At 44.0% G+C, this 17,927-nt stretch overlaps 2 protein-coding genes across 5 annotated transcripts in view; both read right to left on the minus strand.

Annotated features, from left to right (window-relative positions):
* LOC116570010 (spermatogenesis-associated protein 31D3-like) overlaps positions 1-2,906 on the minus strand; it is a 31,820-nt gene extending 28,914 nt beyond the window's left edge. Inside the window, 1 exon segment of the mRNA XM_032306509.1 lies at positions 2,865-2,906. Coding sequence (XP_032162400.1) covers positions 2,865-2,906 — 42 coding nt within the window.
* Positions 2,907-11,325: 8,419 nt separating this feature from the next.
* LOC116570493 overlaps positions 11,326-17,927 on the minus strand; it is a 192,042-nt gene continuing 185,440 nt past the window's right edge. For all 4 annotated transcript variants that reach the window (XM_032307683.1, XM_032307684.1, XM_032307681.1 and 1 more), the window contains 2 exons: positions 16,783-16,820; positions 11,326-13,081 (listed from right to left, as the gene is read on the minus strand). In XM_032307683.1, coding sequence (XP_032163574.1) covers positions 11,718-12,944 — 1,227 coding nt within the window. In that variant the 5' untranslated portion in view covers positions 12,945-13,081; positions 16,783-16,820 and the 3' untranslated portion in view covers positions 11,326-11,717. The remainder of the gene's footprint in view (positions 13,082-16,782; positions 16,821-17,927) is intronic.

The raw sequence follows: 17,927 nt of genomic DNA on the forward strand, positions 1-17,927 counted from the left end.
GGTTCATCCCTGTTGTGGCATGGATTGGTCTTTTTTATTCCAAAAAATATTATACCATAGGGATACATTATATTTTACTTAACCATTTCTCAGTTGACAGATGTTTGAATTGTTTTCATCTTTTGACCTTTTAATAAGATAGCTATGAACATTTGTTTACAAGTTTTTGTGTAGACTTATGTTTTCATTTCTCATGAGTATATACCAAGGAGTGGAACTGCTGGGTCCTATGTTCACCCTATGTCGAACATTTTGAGCAACTGCCATACTGTTTTCTAAATAGCTGTACCATTTTTCATCCTCACCAACATTGCATGGGGGTTCTAATTTCTCCACATTCCCACCAACATTTGTATTCTTTTTGATTTTAGCCATCTTTGTGGGTGTGAATTTTTGGCAAATATTGATTTCAATTTGCATTTTTATGATGGTTAATGATATTCAGCAGTTTTCATCTAATCTTTTACCTTTAATGCCATTTTGGAAAGGGGGGAGTGTTTTATCTATTTCATTTAAGGTGAAACACAGTAGTTTATTTGAAATGTAACAAGACAAATTTTTCTTCTAAATATTTGAAAACACATAGTGTCAAGTCTTTAACAACATATAGTATTCTTCTATACTTTTTGCATATTACAATTACTGAGTGTTTAAGGGACGATGAAATTCTGCCCTGAATTTGCTCCGTAAGATTACTTCTTCTGTGGGGTTGAGGAATTCATTCCAATGGCTCCTCAGGGTTGACTATAAGGCAGAGCAGAACTGATTGCCAAAGCATCTAAAGCCCAGTGCCTTTTTGTCACCAATGCTATGTATACCTGTTGTGAATAAGTGTGTTTCACAGGTGATAAATATCAAAAAAAATGTGAGAGCTTTCATATAGACACATGGCATATGTCTAGAGGTGGATGGCAAGATGTTTAAGTGGGCTTTTGCACTTTAATCACACAGTGTATCACACCTGCCCAATGGTAATAGTGCAAGTTGGGTAGCGGATATGTGGGAAGTTATATTGTTCTGTGTGCCCTTGGACAAGGTTAAACAGTTCTGTAGTAAAAACCATTTAAAAAAAAGATGTTGGGTGCCCCGTAAGGACAGGGAGGGGTCAGGAGGAGACCTGGCAAAGGTATATCAGTCCATCAAAACTAGAAGTTAGCTCTCTCTCAATAAAGACATTCAGAAAGTATATTTCCCTTCAGATTGGGAAGGAAACTTCTTTCCATATAACAGGAAGGAAGAGGGAAATGAAGAATGGGGAGATTTTTTTTGGAAGGATTTGGTTTTCTTTTGTTTTGTGAGAAGCTCTATCACTGCTTTCTTCTTCCTCTATGAGCTGTGATCCAGCACATCTGCTGGACAAGTGAAGATGTCCTAAGTTTGAGGAAAGTAAAGGAAATTTGAAATAGATCTGAGGGCCACCTGGGTGTCTTCAGTTAAGAATCTGCTTTCAGTTCACCTGATGACCCTGGTGTCCTGGGTCCTTGCTTGGCAGAAAGCCTGCTTCTCCCTCTACCTCTGCCAGTACCCAATTATGCTCCTGCTCTCTCTCAAGTGAAATTAATAATAAAATAAAATAAATTAGATCTGAGAACACTGAGGAGAGAATATACTATGGAAATAGTGATCTAACCCCATTTATTTTGTTCGAGTTAGTAAGTCTTGGATAAGTATTTGTGGAGTGAGTGAAAGATTTCCAGGTAGTGCTAGGGCTGAATTTCATGTGGCATCAGTAGACTCAGTTGTGAGTAGACTCAGTTTTGACATGGGAGATTTAATCCAACAATAATCAGTTACATACAAAAAGGCATTTCTAAAAAAGGCAGAGAGACAAGATTTTGCCAGACAGGAAGGACTGAAGGAGATTAGATAGGGCCGTACATTTATACTGAAGCCTGTTTTGTTTTTTTGTTTTTAATTGAAGAATGGCTGATGCAATATCACATTAGTGTCTGGTATGCAACTCTATGCTGTGCTGTGCTCACCACAACTCATGGTGGTGACATGTGACCTCCTTGGTGTGGTACCAACAGGTACCACATGTCACCAGATAACACTGATACAGTACCATGGACTCTATTTCCTATGCTGGACTGGTGCTTTTTACATGTTGGTTACCCGACAACCCATCAGTGAGGAAAGGAAGAATAAGGCCTTGCTAGATAGGCAAGAAGTGGAAAATGGATGATGTGGAGTAGAAAAATTAACAGGGTCATATAAGCTGGAAGGACAGGGGCATGAGGCAGAGGGACAGAATGTCAGACTATAGGATTCTGATGCCAGAAGTATTCCCGGTAATGAGCTCTACAGGGTGGCACGAAGTGCACTGGATTGGCCATAATGGACTCTAAAATGAAATTATTTAGGAACTGGCAGGGTGGGTTACTGGCTGGTCTGTCCACATAGACGTTAGAGCCTCCTGCACCCCCTCCTCACCTCTTCAGGCTCCCTGCCCAGGACCCCATCCCACCTATTGTCCCCCTCAGGGCCTCCACATCATCAAATCTGCATTCTTTCTGTGACCCCAACATTCAGATAGTGTAGGGTCAAAGATAACCTGGATAAGAAGCTACAAGTGTGGTAGTGAGAGAAGTCATGGACATCTGGTTTTTTGTTTTAGCACCGAGCAGTCCTGAGATTGTCCAGAAGACTACCTCAGGTGTTCTCTAGCACCCTCACCCCATTTTGAGTCCCAGTCTGAGGTGGAGTTGCCTTCCTTCCAGAGCCCTATTGTAAGTGTGGGAATGTGTACCATCTTGGCCGCCATTACCCTGCAAAAAAACAAACAAACAAAACAAAACAAAAAAAACATTCCATTCAGTTCCATGGTAAGCCCCCAAACATCTGGTACACAGTCTAGAACTCACCTCTGGTTCATAAGTTGCATGATTCTGGGGAATAGCTACCATGGCTCCACTAAGGCCATGAATATTGAAGGTGGCAAACCGCCATCCTAGCCATAGCAAAGGCAGTATTTTATATATTATCATCGAGTGTGGATGGAAGGCAGACATCAAGATCACCTTCCCCCAAAGGGGATGCCATGCCTGACAGCCTGCAGGTATTGCTTGCATACTCAAGGAACAGAACCATGCCTTTTTGGTATAAGGCATCGGTAGGCTGTGCCAGGCTCCAGTCTGCCTCAAAGTGGTGGTGCCTGGATCAGACTTAGGAAGGAGGGGAGCGGGACAGGGTCCTGAGAAGGGGATGGTTAGACAAACTTTTGTTCTACCAGGAAGGTCCCTCTTTCACCTTTGCATTTCATCAAAGGTGTCTTACCCTGGAAGGTGGTTGCTGCCTTGTCAACATTCCTACCACTAACAGCTAAGTGATGCTTTTGTTCTGCAAAAAACATCCTCAGTCCAGCAGCCTGAAGAAACACCCACGGAAGGGAAGCACTTCCAGTGGAAACCTCAGTGTCAAGTTTAACGTGGCTCACAGGACAGATTCTTCAGCATCATCTAGGGTATTCTTTGACGCTACCCCAACTAGCCCAAGACCAAACTGAACAATACCCCGCCCCCTGGAAAACACTCCCATTCAGAGTTCACCCACCTGTGGGATGCTCTGATCACTGACTTCTAAATGATTAAGCTACTGTAACACAATAACAGTGAAGAAACAACAGTGGCTTAATCATTATTTTCTGAAAACTATACCTGTCTTTGATCCTCCTCAGATATAGAAGACTTGCTGTAAGGGTATAAAACATTCAATGAGGGGCGAGGTGTGAGCTACTATACATTTTCAGTAAGGCTAAGCCATGGGACAGAAGAGCCCATCTCCCAAACTTCATCAGAGAGGGAATGGGCTTTGGGGGGCTTTGGGGGGCACATGATACATATTTTCCAAGAGGTCCAGAAGATTGGTCACCTTTTAGAAGCTGAAGGAAGCAATCAATAACAGCTGAACTGAGTTACCCAAAACCCATGCTCCCAAGACAGTACACAGAACAGACATTACTAGAGAAATATTTATTCCTCACAAGGAGTAGGAAATGCTCCCCAAAACCTTCTCACTGGAAATTCTGGAGAAGTTTTCTGTCTAAAATAGACACACATCTCTGCACACAGTGCCTTTAGGAGTGGTGAGAGTGGCGGGAGGTCACTGGGCAGCTTGAAGCTCCAGGTGGCCTTTCGGTGGGGCGCAGGCTTCCTGAGGGGCATGGAGAGGGGATAATTCTGATGCGGTAGCTGGTCCTTAAATGCCACAACTTTCTGGGGCTGTCTCTCCTTGTTTGAGCTGTCTGTAGCTTTCAGTAAGGCCTTGGCCAGCAAAGGTAGCTTCTTGCTGGCAGGACCTGGTATTTGTCTCCTTATGGGCGGGAACCCTGTAGTTGAAAGGGTACCCTGGGACAGGCTGTACCTGGGCCTGCACTTGTGCTTTCTGCTGAGTTTTCCCAAACTTGGTTGGGGAGGAAATGGGCTGCTGAGGGCAAGTTCTGCCTATTGCACGCCGACACCCCATTCTCTCCTCTTGGAACTTCCCAACAGCTGTCATGATTTTCTGAGCTTCAGCATCCCAATAAAGGCAGCTATACCTTTAAGCAGGCCTCTGCTTTCCACAGATGATAGGGGACTGGGCCTCTCCTAAGAGTTTTCTTGCCTTTTGCATTTTATCCCAGGAGGAAGCCATTGCAAAAAAATCCTTCATTTTTTTACTGAAAAGGCTTTCAGGAAGCGGCTGACCCTTCTGCGATAGGGTCTGGGAAGGCTGGCTTCCCAGCTTTACTTTAAATACCCTGTCCTGAGTAGGGAGCCTCTTCTTCAATGCCACATCTTCAGTGGGGAAACTGTTCTTGGTTGGGATGTTCCCAGTCCTGCATCCCCTCCACCACGCTCTTGTGCCTTGGAACATGGAGACCTCATGGCCTTTGTAGCACGTGGGGATTCTTATTCTGGGACTTCCTTAAGACATGCTTAGGGACCCAGGGCTCCTGCTATTGTTCCATAGTAATTCCTGTGTCCTCTGGATGGACACGCAGCACCTGGGAAGCTCTCATGTCCCCCAGGAGACATCCTAGACATGAGTCAGTGAAGCCTTGTAAGTCAAATGATCTGAGGCAGGGGGCAGGCCAGTGTGTGGGGTTTGGGCCTAGTCACGCTCCCTGTCATCCAGCCTAAGCTTTAACTCATGCAAGAGTTGTTCTTTGGGATTCAATGATTTAGGATCTTGCAGAATTGGCATGTTTGGTGGGATGGTGGATTTGACTTGATGCTCATTCCCCTTTATAATTTGGGAGCTAACTCTCTTGGTGGCTGTGAAGATGCTAGGCTGTGACTGATGTGTATGAAATTCCTTGGTCCTGAATATCTCCCTGGACTCTGTGGGCACAACAGTAGGTTCTGGATTCTTCATCTTTATGCCTTGTTGCCATCCTCTTCTTCCACCAAAATTTTCACTCTTACCCTTTGGCTCATGTCTGAAAACACTTTGCCTTGTAGGCAGTCTTGTGGGCCATCTGTTTATTATGGTGTCATGTGTGACAGATTTAAGAATCTGGCTGCCATCCTTTGTTTTCAGAACATCTTCTGAAAACTGATGGTTGATATTAGAGGGTGATTGCCTCAGAATTCTCTGTTCTTCCTTGCCCAGAGTTGAGGTGGCAGGGAGAGGACAATCCGGGATGGGGGCTGAATTTGCTGTTCCTGCTTTGTCTCCATGGAGAGATTTCAAGCTTCCATCAAGGGAGTTGAAGCTCCCAGGTTTACAATTTGCCAGAGAAATCACATTGGTTGAGGAGGAAAGGCTAGAATGGGATGTAGTCTCTCTCAATTTAAAGATATAATAGATTCAAGGATCCTAGGGGGAAGGCCCCAAGTCACCCTCTTTGAGATCTTTTAATATGGGCTTCCAGCTTCTGTTCTGCACTAGGTTGAAAAAATGGAAGCTCCTGGATGGTATTCAGGGAGTAGTCCTCAACCTCTGATGGTGGCAAACTTCTATGTTTTATTTCATTCTGGGATTTCTCAGAAAGAAGTGATGTCTGCTTCATTGTATGCCATGAATTATGCACAGTCCCAGACAACTGACCCTCACTGATTTCCTCAGATTTTCTGTGTAAATGTATCTTCAGGGCATTTTCAAGTTGTCTCTGACCCATAGTCTCCACAGACACCATGGTGTTTTTCACTGGTGGGCTCCTAAGTTCTTTCTCAGAATCATACCCCATTTCATTATCTGTAGAGCTAAGTGCGTCACTCAACAGTTAATCTTTTGGGCCATTCTCCAGGTTGTGTCCTTGATCCTTCTTCAGGTCATCATTGTCCTTCTCCAGATTTTTGTCCTTCTCCAAATCATTGTTTTCCTTCTCCAGGTCATCTTTGTATTTTGCCAGGTCACTGTTCTCTAGCTGAAGCATTTCTGGGTCCTCCACATACACGCTTTTAGAGATACTCAATTTGATCTCACTCTTATTAGAGATCCTTGAATATCCATCATGGTGCTGAGACTCAGGTAGCTGTGGAAGAGTACTCGGATTGCTCATCAGTGCGAGAGACTCATAGATCCTTTGAGCCAGGCCGCACCGGTGTTGGATTGACCTCCATTGAAGATGACTCTCTAGTTTTTTCCGAATATCTTCACTGAGCAGAAACTGTGCATGAGGGATAGAGAGAGAAGCATGGGCCTGGGAGGCCCAGGGTTTGGGAGAATAGTTAGGAGCTGAAGGACAATAATCCTCTTGGGATCTTTGGACAATAGTGGGTAAACCCCACACACATTCCTGCACCTTGTGCAACATGTTCCATTACAGGTGTTGGATTTCTTTTTATGTGAGACAGTCGGGTTCATTCTGAGGTCTGTGAAAATACACTCCACAGATCTTGATGTCAGGTAGAGGACCAGATGGCAGGATTAGGAGTAGGGATTGAAGGTGGGCCTGGGGCTGGACATACGGGATGGGTAGGGGCTGGGTTTGAGGCAGGAGTTGAGGCGGGTTCTCAGGCAAGGATGGAGGAAATGGATGGGGAATTACTGGGGATTCCTGCTCTGGGGAGGCATTCGAGATGTTATCTGAGGCATCAGCAGCAGGGAAGAAGGACTCACTATGTGGAGTTTGGACACCCCAGAAGAGCTGGGTGGGGGATTGCTGTAAATGGCCCTCCTCCAAGGTTGCAGGATATGGGCACTGCTGGTGCATATGCAGCTCCTTTGATTGGCCTTTGCTGCTCCAGAAAGGAAGGGAGGATGCCAAATCATGCTTATCAATAATTGTTTGTTTTGGAAAAGAACCATTTGTTTCCTTTCACCTGAGGAAGTCACTCCTCTTTTGGACTTGTTTCTCTAGAAGTGCCAGGGCATCAGGACTGAGAAGTGAGAGGTTACCAGGCTCTACAAGGTTGTCTTCAGGGTCTCTCCTGGAGGAAGCCTCTGACGAATGGAAGGCCAGAAACTCTTGATGAAAATCATATGGAGGCAGGGTTGAAGGGAAGAAATCTTTGGCATGAGTTTGCAAGATTATCCATGTGATGATCAGACCACCTCTCTGAAGCAGAGAGGTGAGGGAAGACTCCTGAGTATTCATGATGTCAGAGAGCTTTCACAAAGTCAGGAGACAGAAGTTCTGACTCTTGACATCTCACACGGCCACCTAGTGGGAAGCACTCATTGCCCAGATCCATCACTGCTTCATGCTCAGTAGTGGTCAGAGCAGGGAATCTGAGAAGGGCTTTGCCCTCTGGCTGCATTTACATGAGCCTCTCCTCTGAGGCCTCTGTTTTCTGAGAGGGAATGTATCCAGGAGCTGCATCCTCAGAGATCATGGACCTGAGCCCTCATAGAAAGGACAGGAAGGTTCAGCTTTGGAGAGCTCAGGTGGAATAGGCAGAACCTTCCAGAGTCCCACTCTTCCTCCTACTCTTGGCTCTGCCCTGACGCTAGAAGAAAAATGAAAAGAATGAGGGGGGCTGGGACCCATGTCTTACTCATCTCTTGGAAATGGAAACATTCCTTATCCAAGAATTCCAGGACTTTAATAGAACTTTGTGTTCCTTGCTTTTTTCAGTTTTTAAGGTGATAAAATTTCGTCAATATTTACTTCTTTGAAAAATTCAGGGGACGACTTTGGGAGGTTCACACTTGGTATTCCCTGTCAGAAGTCCTTTGTTCAATGAGGACATAGAAAATGAAGCCCAACAGTCACATCTGTGCTGCGTCAGGTAGGACCCTGTATCCTAGTTCATAGCTCAGACCCCACTGTCTTCTCAGAGGCTGAGCAGTGTTCTCCTGATCAGCCCAGCATGAAGGAAGGCTTGATGGAGTGATGCTGGACATGGGAATGTGACTCGATATGATCAAGTGCTGGGAAACTTTCTCTTACACAGACCTCATCCTCTCAAAATCACCCAATCCAGGACTACAGATTCCCTGTGTTTGGGATTTTATCCAAGAACCACCACATACCCAGATAGAGTGTAGTTTCAAGTAGAAACCTTAGTCCTTTCTTAACCCTTACCCCTGCCAGGCCTCTTTTCCTAGAGGAGTGAATGTCTATTCTCTTAAGACTTCCTGTTTTAGGTGTTTCTCCCACTCTGCCAAACTCCTTTTAAAACCTGGGATTAAAGTTCCTGGATGGCTCAGTTGTTTTAAGTGTCTGCCTTGGGCTCGGGTCAGGATTCCAGGGTCTTGGGATCTAGCCCCACATTGCACTCCCTGCTTAGCTCTCCCTGTGCCCCACCCCCAACTCTGCTCAATTGCTTTCTCTGAAATAAAATCTTAAAAATAGATTAATTTGGGATTAGAAATGGAAACCATAATAATGTGTGTTGGGCACCCCCCACCAAGGATTTCTTACCTAATGGGTGGTTTTGGTTTTCCAAGTTGGAAATGCAATTCCATCAGGTAGCACAGAAACAGAAGGAGCAATCCCAACCCACACAGGAAGGTGAATTTGGGATCAGTCTCCAAGCATGTTGAGCCAAAGCTCAAACATGATTTAGTATCGCTATTCAGAAATGAAAGAACATTCCAGTGTTGGAACTCCATTGTCTGAAACACAAGACAGCCTATACTGTGCACATGCTGAATATATATTCTCCCCAGGCTTACATCACAGAGCACTATCACAAAGAGTTTCTGAGGGTGAGGGAGGGGACAAGTGAACAAAGTGTGTCCACAGCCCCTCCCCTACCCACTAGCACAGAAGACCCCTCCTCCCCTCCTAGGTCCAAGCATCAAGATTCAAACTGACTGGTCAGGGCCTTCTCTAGCAAAGAGGCGAACCCTCTCAACCTCACAAACTAACTTTTACAGAGATAGTTTAGCCGGGCTATACACATGTGGCCAATGAGATTGCAATACACAGAGAAAACTGTACAGTCATGTCAGGTCACACAAGGGCAGCCGATTGAATTACAATTCACCGTAGTAGATATATGCACGCCCCACTGATTGGCTGTCTCTACCTGGCCTGACCCGCCCTTGTATCTGGTCTTTGTAAGTAAGTTCCTCTGGGAGGGGCAGGGTCAATCTAAGTTTACTGCATAGAGTCAATCTAAGTTTACTGCATAAACAACAAAATGGCTCCCTCTGATTAAGTAGGCCCTTACATTCCCCCCTTTTCTTGCAGATTAGTCAAATCTTTGACTTTTCAGCCAGTTCTATGTTATATTGAGCATGTAAGTCTAACATTTTTATTGCTCTAGTTTTCTTTTGTACAAATGACACTAGTGCACAGTCAGCTGATGAGTTAGCCATTTACCGCTTTGTATAACCTTTTCCATTTTTCCTAATTCCGTTCATCTAATTTCCCACCTATACTTTACATAAACAGGCAATAATGATAGGAGCAATAATACACTAAGAGGTAACGATAGGAGCAACAATAAACTCATAGTCTTTTGAGTCTTAGCTTTACATGGTCAGCGAGGTCCACTGGCTGCGGCTTCTATCTCTGGGGGATGTCCTTGTCCTTGGCTCATTTGACGAGACCCACGTGAACCCAGGCCCTAATGCCTTTTACTTTTATTGCCATGGGGGTAGTCAGGATGACAGTAAACGGTCCCTTCCAGTGAGGCTCCAGGTTACCCACTTGGTGGCGACGTATCCAAACCAAGTCCCCGGGTGGTAAGGATGTGGTTCCACCTCCACCTCTATTTCAGTGTGGGCAGTTCGGATCCCTGTGAGGGTTCTTTTTAAGACAGACTGTAAAGCCTGCAGTGAATGGAGTATAGACTGATCGGTCATTTCTGCTAGGCCAACCTCTTGTGGCCGAGGGCAGAGCCGGGGGAAGGGAGGAGTGGTGTCTACCAAACATTATTTCAAATGGGGTCACCTGTTTAAGTAGGATGAACATCGCGCCCTGAGGAGGGTGAAAGGAAGGAAATCCACCCATCCACCGCCAGTCTCCAGAATTAGCTTTGTCAAGGTCTTTTTAAGAGTCCAGTTCATTCTCTCTACTTGCCCGGAACTCTGGGGGCCGGTAGGCACAATGTAGTTTATAATTAGTGCCCACAGCGCCTGTGAGACTGAACTCACAAATGCAGGGCCATTGTCTGACCCCATCGTGAGAGGCAGCCCAGGCCTAGGAATTATTTCTTCTAATAGTTTTGGCTACCACTCCTGCCGTCTCATGTTTGGTGGAAAAAGTCTCTACCCAGCCAGAAAAAGTATCTACAAAAACTAACATACACTTGTGCCCATATTTTCCGGGTTTCATTTCTATAAAATCTATTTCCCAATAAACTCCTGGTTCCTTATCTCTTTCTCTTTTCCCTCTTCCCATTCTAGTTCCTCCCACACTAACTGCCTGGTATTGAGCACATCTATCAACTATATCCTGAACCATATGCCCTAATTTAGAAACCTGGAACTGCTTGCCTATAAGTTCCTTGAGTTTGCATCTCCCCAAATGAGTACCCTGATGCATCTGGTCTATTAACTTCTTACCTAGTCTTCGAGGAAGAATTAACTTTCCTGTTTTAGTCTTAGCCCAGTCCCCTTCATCCAATTTAACCCATTTTTTAAAATACTTTAAAACTTCTTCTGAATAGTTTGGTTTTTCTGGTAGGGCTGGAGCTGGGAGTGTAATCAGCTCTTGCACTGTTTCTCAGGCTGCTTGCTTTGCGGCTCGTTGCCTTTTGAAATCATATCAGTCCCCTTTTGGTGTCCTGGGCAATGCATAATGGCCACCTCTTTTGGGTCCCAAATAGCCTGGAGGAGAGCCAATATTTCTCCTGTTTTTAATTCCTTTTCCTTCTGCTGTTAAAAGGCCCCTTTCTTTATAAATAGCCCCACGTATATGGAGAGTAACAAAACTTTAACCAGTTTTTTTGTCTGTTTTTCATCCTTTTGTGCATCCCTGTTGTTAAACACCTTTTCTGCTAGTCCCACTAACTCAGTCAGATTCTTCCCTTCAAATCCTTTAATTTTCTGAAGTTTCCTCCTTATATCTGGGGCTGGCTGATGGCAAAAGCAAGATTCACTGCAAACCTCTGATTTTTGGGTTCTTCAGGTTCAGTCGGGCTATACATTTTATAGGCTTCAATAAGCCTTTCTAGGAAAGCTCTTGGAGACTCATTCTTACCTTGACTCACCATACTAATTTTAGATAAATTTATGGGTCTCCTTGCAGCTGCATGGAGACCTCCTAGTAGGGCCTGGCTCTCCTTATCTTCATCAGAGTTTGGTCCCCAGTTGGGGTGTTCCCTTGGGCAGTAGTCCTCCATCCACCGGGGATTGAGGTCCCCGCCAAGTTTCTCACTTATCACCTTATGGGTTTCTCAAATGATGTGATCCCTCTCTTCCGTGTTAAAGAGAGCCATAAGGAGCTGTTGAATATCCACCCAAGTGTGCTGGTGGGTAAGAAAGACAGTCTCCAAGAGATTAATTAAATCCTGAGGGTGGACAGAAAAGAATTTGTGTTGGGCCTTCCAGTTATAGATGTCAGAAGAGGAGAAAGGGCTATAGGTTAGGTGGAGGTGACCTCTCCCATCCGGTGGAACAACCTCATGGAGAGGCAGCATCGGCGAGGTAAAGGGAGGCAGAGGGGGGGAGGGGCAAAAGGAAGGATCAGGGCGGTCTTTCTGCTTGGTGGTCCCATAGGTGGACCCCGACCCCATATGAGGTGGACTGGTAAGGGTGTCTTGGGACCAAGAGTCAGGTTTAGGGGACATATAAGGGGAGGGGAGGAATTCTACAACCTCCACATCCAACGGAGGTAGAATGGTCTTCTTCCCTGGTTCCCCCTCATCTTTCTGTTCTGGTTTTGGTGATCTGGCCTGCCTTAGACGGAGAGAGATGGTTTCGTTAGCAAGGGGAAGGTGAGCCTTGAGCCATGACGGTGGCTCCTCTATCAGATATTGCAAGGCCACAATGTACAGTATTTGGTCTCGATGGAGATCAAAGACCTCACTCTGGGTAGAGTAGATCTGAGCCAAGGAAAATGTTCCTTCCAGTGGCCACCCTGTGGAGAAAGTGGACCACTCTAATTGGCAGAGTGTTTTTAGTTTTCCCGGGTAAACCTTGTCACCTGACTGGATGGCTTTACCTTGAAAATCCTTGAAATGCTGGAGAACAAGATTTAGGAGTGTCACAGGTCCCTTACGCCCCGCTTGCCCCATTTCTCCAAACACAATAAACAACACAACAGACAACAAAAAGACGAGACAAAGACAACTACAGGCCCAGTGATCCTCATCCAGAGCCTGCTGCTGGTGGGGACTTTCTTGGTTCCCTGTAAACACAACAAACAGCCCTACAGACAACAAAAGGACAAAACAAAGACAACCACAGGCCCAGTAGTCCTTAACCTGCCACTGGTGGGGACTTTTTTGGTCTTTTGATTGCCCAGGGGGACTTGAACCCCCTGTCTGCCCAGGGGGACTTGAACCCCCCGACCGTCTAGGGGGACTCAAATCCCCCAACCACCCAGGGGGACATAAACCCGCCGTTGATCTACCAGTGGAGGGCTGGGGCGTCCCCACATCTACTCCAGCCCTGGGGAGCATGCCTGCATCCAGCTTCTCCCCAGTGGGCTGTAGCCTGGAGCTCCACAACCAGACAGGATCCCAAGATCTTACCTCCGGAGGCTTTCCCAGAAACTCTGATGCTGGCTCAATTCTCTTCGTTTGATCCCGGACGAACCCTCAATGTTAGGGTCCGTAATCAAAGGAGCAAAAAAAAAAAAAAAAAAAAAAAAAAAAATGAGCGAGACTAATACAAAGCGAAGGTCAAGCAAAGCTTTATTTTGTGCCAAGCATAGAGAATCAAACTGACCAGTCAGGGCCTTCTCTAGCAAAGAGGCGACCCCTCCCAGCCTCACAGACTAACTTTTATAGAGGTAGTTTAGCCAGGCTATACACAGGTGGCCAGTGAGATTGCAATACACAGAGAAAACTGCGCGGTCATATTAGGTCACATGCAGGCAGCCAATTGAATTACAATTCACCCTAGTAGATATATGTGTGCCCCACTGATTGGATGTCTCTACCTAGCCTGACCCACCCTTGTATCTGGGCTTTGCAAGTAAGTTCCTCTGGGAGGGGCAGGGTCAATCTAAGTTTACTGCATAGGATCAATCTAAGTTTACTGCATAAACAACAAAATGTGGTTCCCTCTGATTAAGTAGGCCCTTACACTTGTCCTCATAAGATGAAATAATTTAGATGGAAAGTTGTTATTCTTAGATAATATTATGACTTGGCAGAAGCAAACATGTTGAGATAGAATTGTCAAGGTAAATTTTTTAAATGATTAATTTAGTCATTAATGAAAATATTTTAATAATAACAGCTATTTATAAAATTGCCAGAAAGATTACTCCCCCTTTGACAATTTATAAAGCAGTAATCTTCAGTTATGGTTAACGAAGCCATGGGTGGGCAGCCTTGGATGGAATTTGTAGTAATGACAATGAACTATAGCTAATAACCTGTGGTTGACCACTCATTCCCTTTCCCTTATTTTACTCACCAACAATCTATTGTAATTCATACAGAGTAATATGGAGGACAGACTGAGTGATCCTTGGAGCTTATTAAATGAACTGTTATTCTGGATTTTTGTCTCCTTGTTTTCAGCCCCTCTTATCTCTCTCTTTACTATAACCAATGCTCAGCAGAAGTAAACTGGTTTTGTGCAGCCCCTTCTCAGGGTAGTCTTGATCATTCTGTCCATCACTCCTACATTTCACTTTTTGCCTTCTAGAAATGCATCATAATCTTTCTGGGGTTGATGACTTCCACAATCTCTTGGCTTTGGTATTCATTTTGGTGTTTGTATCCTTTGATTAAATATGGTTTCTTTTTTTTTTTTAAGATTTTATTTATTTATTTGACAGACAGAGCCCACAAGTAGGCAGAGAGTCAGGCAGAGAGAGAGAGAGAGAGAGGAGGAAGCAGGTTCCCCACTCAGCAGAGAGCCCAATGTGGGGCTTGATCCCAGGACCATGGGATCATGAGCCAAGCTGAAGGCAGAGTTCCCAACCCACCGAGCCACCCAGGTGCCCCTAAATATGGTTTTGAAAGGAATAGAAAGTAGATATGTTTTTCTAGTCTGCCATCTTGAACTGAAAATACCTGTTGATTTTAGCATCTAACACTTCCATAGGAAAAAGAAAGAAAGAAAAACCCAACCTCAGCATTCACAGATATAACATTCAAGATTTCAACTTTTCTTGAGAAATCAGTAAAGATTTAGGATGTAGTAATTTCTTTTCTTTTTTTTTCAAGATTTTATTTACTTATTTGACAGAGAGAGAGAGAATACATGAGCAAGATAGGGAGAGGGAGAAGCAGGATCCCCGCTGAGCAAGGGGCCCAATATGGGACTTGATCCCAGGACCCCGATATCATGACCTGAGCTGAAGGCAGAGGCTTAACCCACTGAGCCACCTAGGTGCACCTAGGGTTGCTGTTACAAGGATTCAGTGAGTTAATATCTGTTAAGTATTTAGGATAGTTCTTAGCATAGTGTCAGCACTACAAATGTGCTTGTTAACAATGATAAATGCAAATTCCAAGCATAGAACTTTCTCAACTTCCTGTCGTGACTTTGAGATATTTGGTGAAATCAATGAAATTCTTTTCAAGGGAAACAGAAAGATATATCTATCCAAAAAAATATCTTTTTAAATTTTATTTATTTATTTGAGAGACAAAGAACATGAGTGAGGTGGGGCAGAGAGAGAATCAGACTCCCTGCTGAGCAGGGAGGCGATGCAGGACTCAATCTAGGACTCCGGAATCATGACCTGAGCCAAAGGCAGGCACTTAGCTGACTGAGCCACCCAGGTGCCTTGGAAAAATATTTTTTGATTGTCCATGTGGCTAACTTAGGTATTTCACCATAGCCAGTGTTTCCAAATTTCTATGTGACAGCCTGAATTAGCCCAATGGAAAACTAGAAACTGAACTTCCATTTTAAACCCTTTACCCCAAGGCCTCCCACGCCCATCTCTTACCCGTAAACTTTCATTTGTCCTCCATTTTATGAAAATCTACTTCTAAGCCTCTGAAGTCAAACTTAGCATGGACTTAACACAAAGGCACTATTCATATCAGAGACAATTTTTCAGGCGTGCTTTTGTCTTGGTTTGGTTGCCCTCCTCACACCTGTAGCCTCAGACAAAATCAGGAGATCCATGTCATGGCTCTATTCTTAGTATCTATTTGGTTCTGCCAGCCTCAGTTTTCCTATCTGGAAGGGGTATCTGAGGACAACACTCTTGTCTTGGGGACTGCTGAAAAGAACATTTCCAGCTTTATCTCAGGGAAGTATAGTCTGCTGTGGGGAAGCCTGGTTAGATCACGTCACTCCAGGATCACAGCAGTGATTAGGTCAGGAAGTGCCCCTGCAGGCTCATCACACTCAGGTATTTTCTAAGACTCTAAAATGAATATATTTAGGTCATGAATGATGCAGACCTGTGAGTAGGAACCACTGAATTTTTTTTTTCAAGCTACCTTTTCATTCTTGAGAAATATATGTGAGGAAAATATTTTGCTTATTACTGACCAGAGTTGTTGCCCAAAATGCTATACACAATTTTTAATCTTATAAAATGTATGGGGCCTTTGGTGAGCTCTCACTTAAGGCCTAACCCAGTATTTGGTACAATATGGAAAATGGACTGTTTGCGTCATAATTAGCTCAAGTACTGGTTGAAATCCAGATTGTTGTTTCTGCCACAAAACTACAAAATTAGGGTGGTGGGCCAGAATTATGCATTTTTCATAATTAGTGATTAGTCAGCATTTCTGGCTTAGCTTAAAACCAGTTTGAGTGGCCCTTTTGGCTTTCTCCTAGGATCATATCCTTGCTTTGGTGTTGTAGCTTCCAAACTGAGAAGGGGAGGGGCAGTGGTTCTAGGAATGGAAGGGACCCAACCAAGTAAATACTACTGAGTTTGAAAATATTAATGTGCAAATAGTGCAAGGATAAAAAAGAGGGAAGAAATTAAAATTTTAGGAAAAATAATTAGAAATCTATATAGGAGAGAATAATAACTGAAGTATAAAGCTAACTAAAAAGGGCATGATTTTAAGGGGTGTCTGAGTGGCTCGTTCAGTTAAGTGTCTGCTTTCAGCTCAGGTCATGATCACAGGTTCCTGGGATTGAGCCCCACATGAGGCTCCCTGCTCAGCGGGGAGCCTGCTTCTCCTCCTCCCTCTGTCCCTCCCCCTACTTGGACACACTCTCTTTCTCTCTCTGTCAAATAAAATCTTTAAAAATATATATAGCATGATTTTAAACGGTGGATGCCAAAGATGAGTAGAAGCACCATAATGACAGAGTAGAAAATACAATCCTACCACACTGTTTTCTCTAGGACTAAGCAATCCTTACTCAATACAGTTTATTGGTTTTCAACACTTACAGCCAAGCTGTGGATAAAACAGAACACTTTGCTATAATTGTATGGCAAAATGTAAATGCTACCAGCACAAACAAAAGTAAACATGTTATTGACAGAAAGTGAATTGTACAAGGGGTAAGGCAAGGCAGAGCAGATTATGGGACAGAGTCTCATGCACAGAGAAAATCATGAGATTAGGTTGTAAGTTAATGATGTAAAAAATAAATAATAGCTACTATTTCTTGAACTCTCCTGTGTGTCACTCTCTAAAGGCTGCGAGTGCATTATTATTTGCTTATCACATGCAACCCCATAAGGTAGGATGTGATTCTAATTCAAGTGGCCCATCACCGGAACCAGAGCTTTTAGCCCTGTGCTATCACTTCCCTCACCAATAAAGCCAGCAAATGTACGTTAAGTTAATTACAAAACAGAAACAGCGAAATTAATTGAATATGAGATGTTGGAAAGGAAGAGGGAGAGAAAACAGTGGGAGTGGAATTTATCTTCAACATGTTAGGGTGGTAAAAACATTATGTAAAATGGGTACATTAGGCAGCAGAATAGGCACGATGTTTAGAATCATGGAGGTGACATCAAAGTAGCAAAAACCTGTCTCTGGAGAGAGGAGCTTGAGAGAGAAGTTTTGCATTTCAATATTATTCAAGTTGCTATTATGCTTATATATTATTTTCATAAAAATAAAAGAAAATGTCTGTTTAAGAAATTGCTTCTACTCTTTTGGTGCATCAAAATATGAAATTCAGAATCATCTTTGCCTCTCTCACAGATTTAAATGTTTGCCTTATCAGAATATTACTTTTAGCTTGAAGGCTTTAAAGAAAAAAAAAAGTCAAAAAGTACGAATTTTTAAAAGTTGTCCCTGATAACATTACCAGACATGGCTGAGAGAGGGTACAGGACTATTAGAAGCAAACTGGATTTCAATCCTACTTCTGCAGTCAAATGCTCTACCACTGAGCTATACCCCCTCAACCCTACTTCTGAGAGGCAGTTCTGACTACAAAGGGCAGGAGATTCTTTGCAGTCAGGGAGCAGGAGCTTTGATCCTCTGGAACTGTAATAAACAACATAGAGTAAATGAATCAGGCAGCAGGGTGCCTGGAGGGGTCCG

The sequence above is a fragment of the Mustela erminea genome, chromosome 12 (assembly GCF_009829155.1).
Source record: "Mustela erminea isolate mMusErm1 chromosome 12, mMusErm1.Pri, whole genome shotgun sequence".
Classification (NCBI taxonomy): domain Eukaryota; kingdom Metazoa; phylum Chordata; class Mammalia; order Carnivora; family Mustelidae; genus Mustela; species Mustela erminea.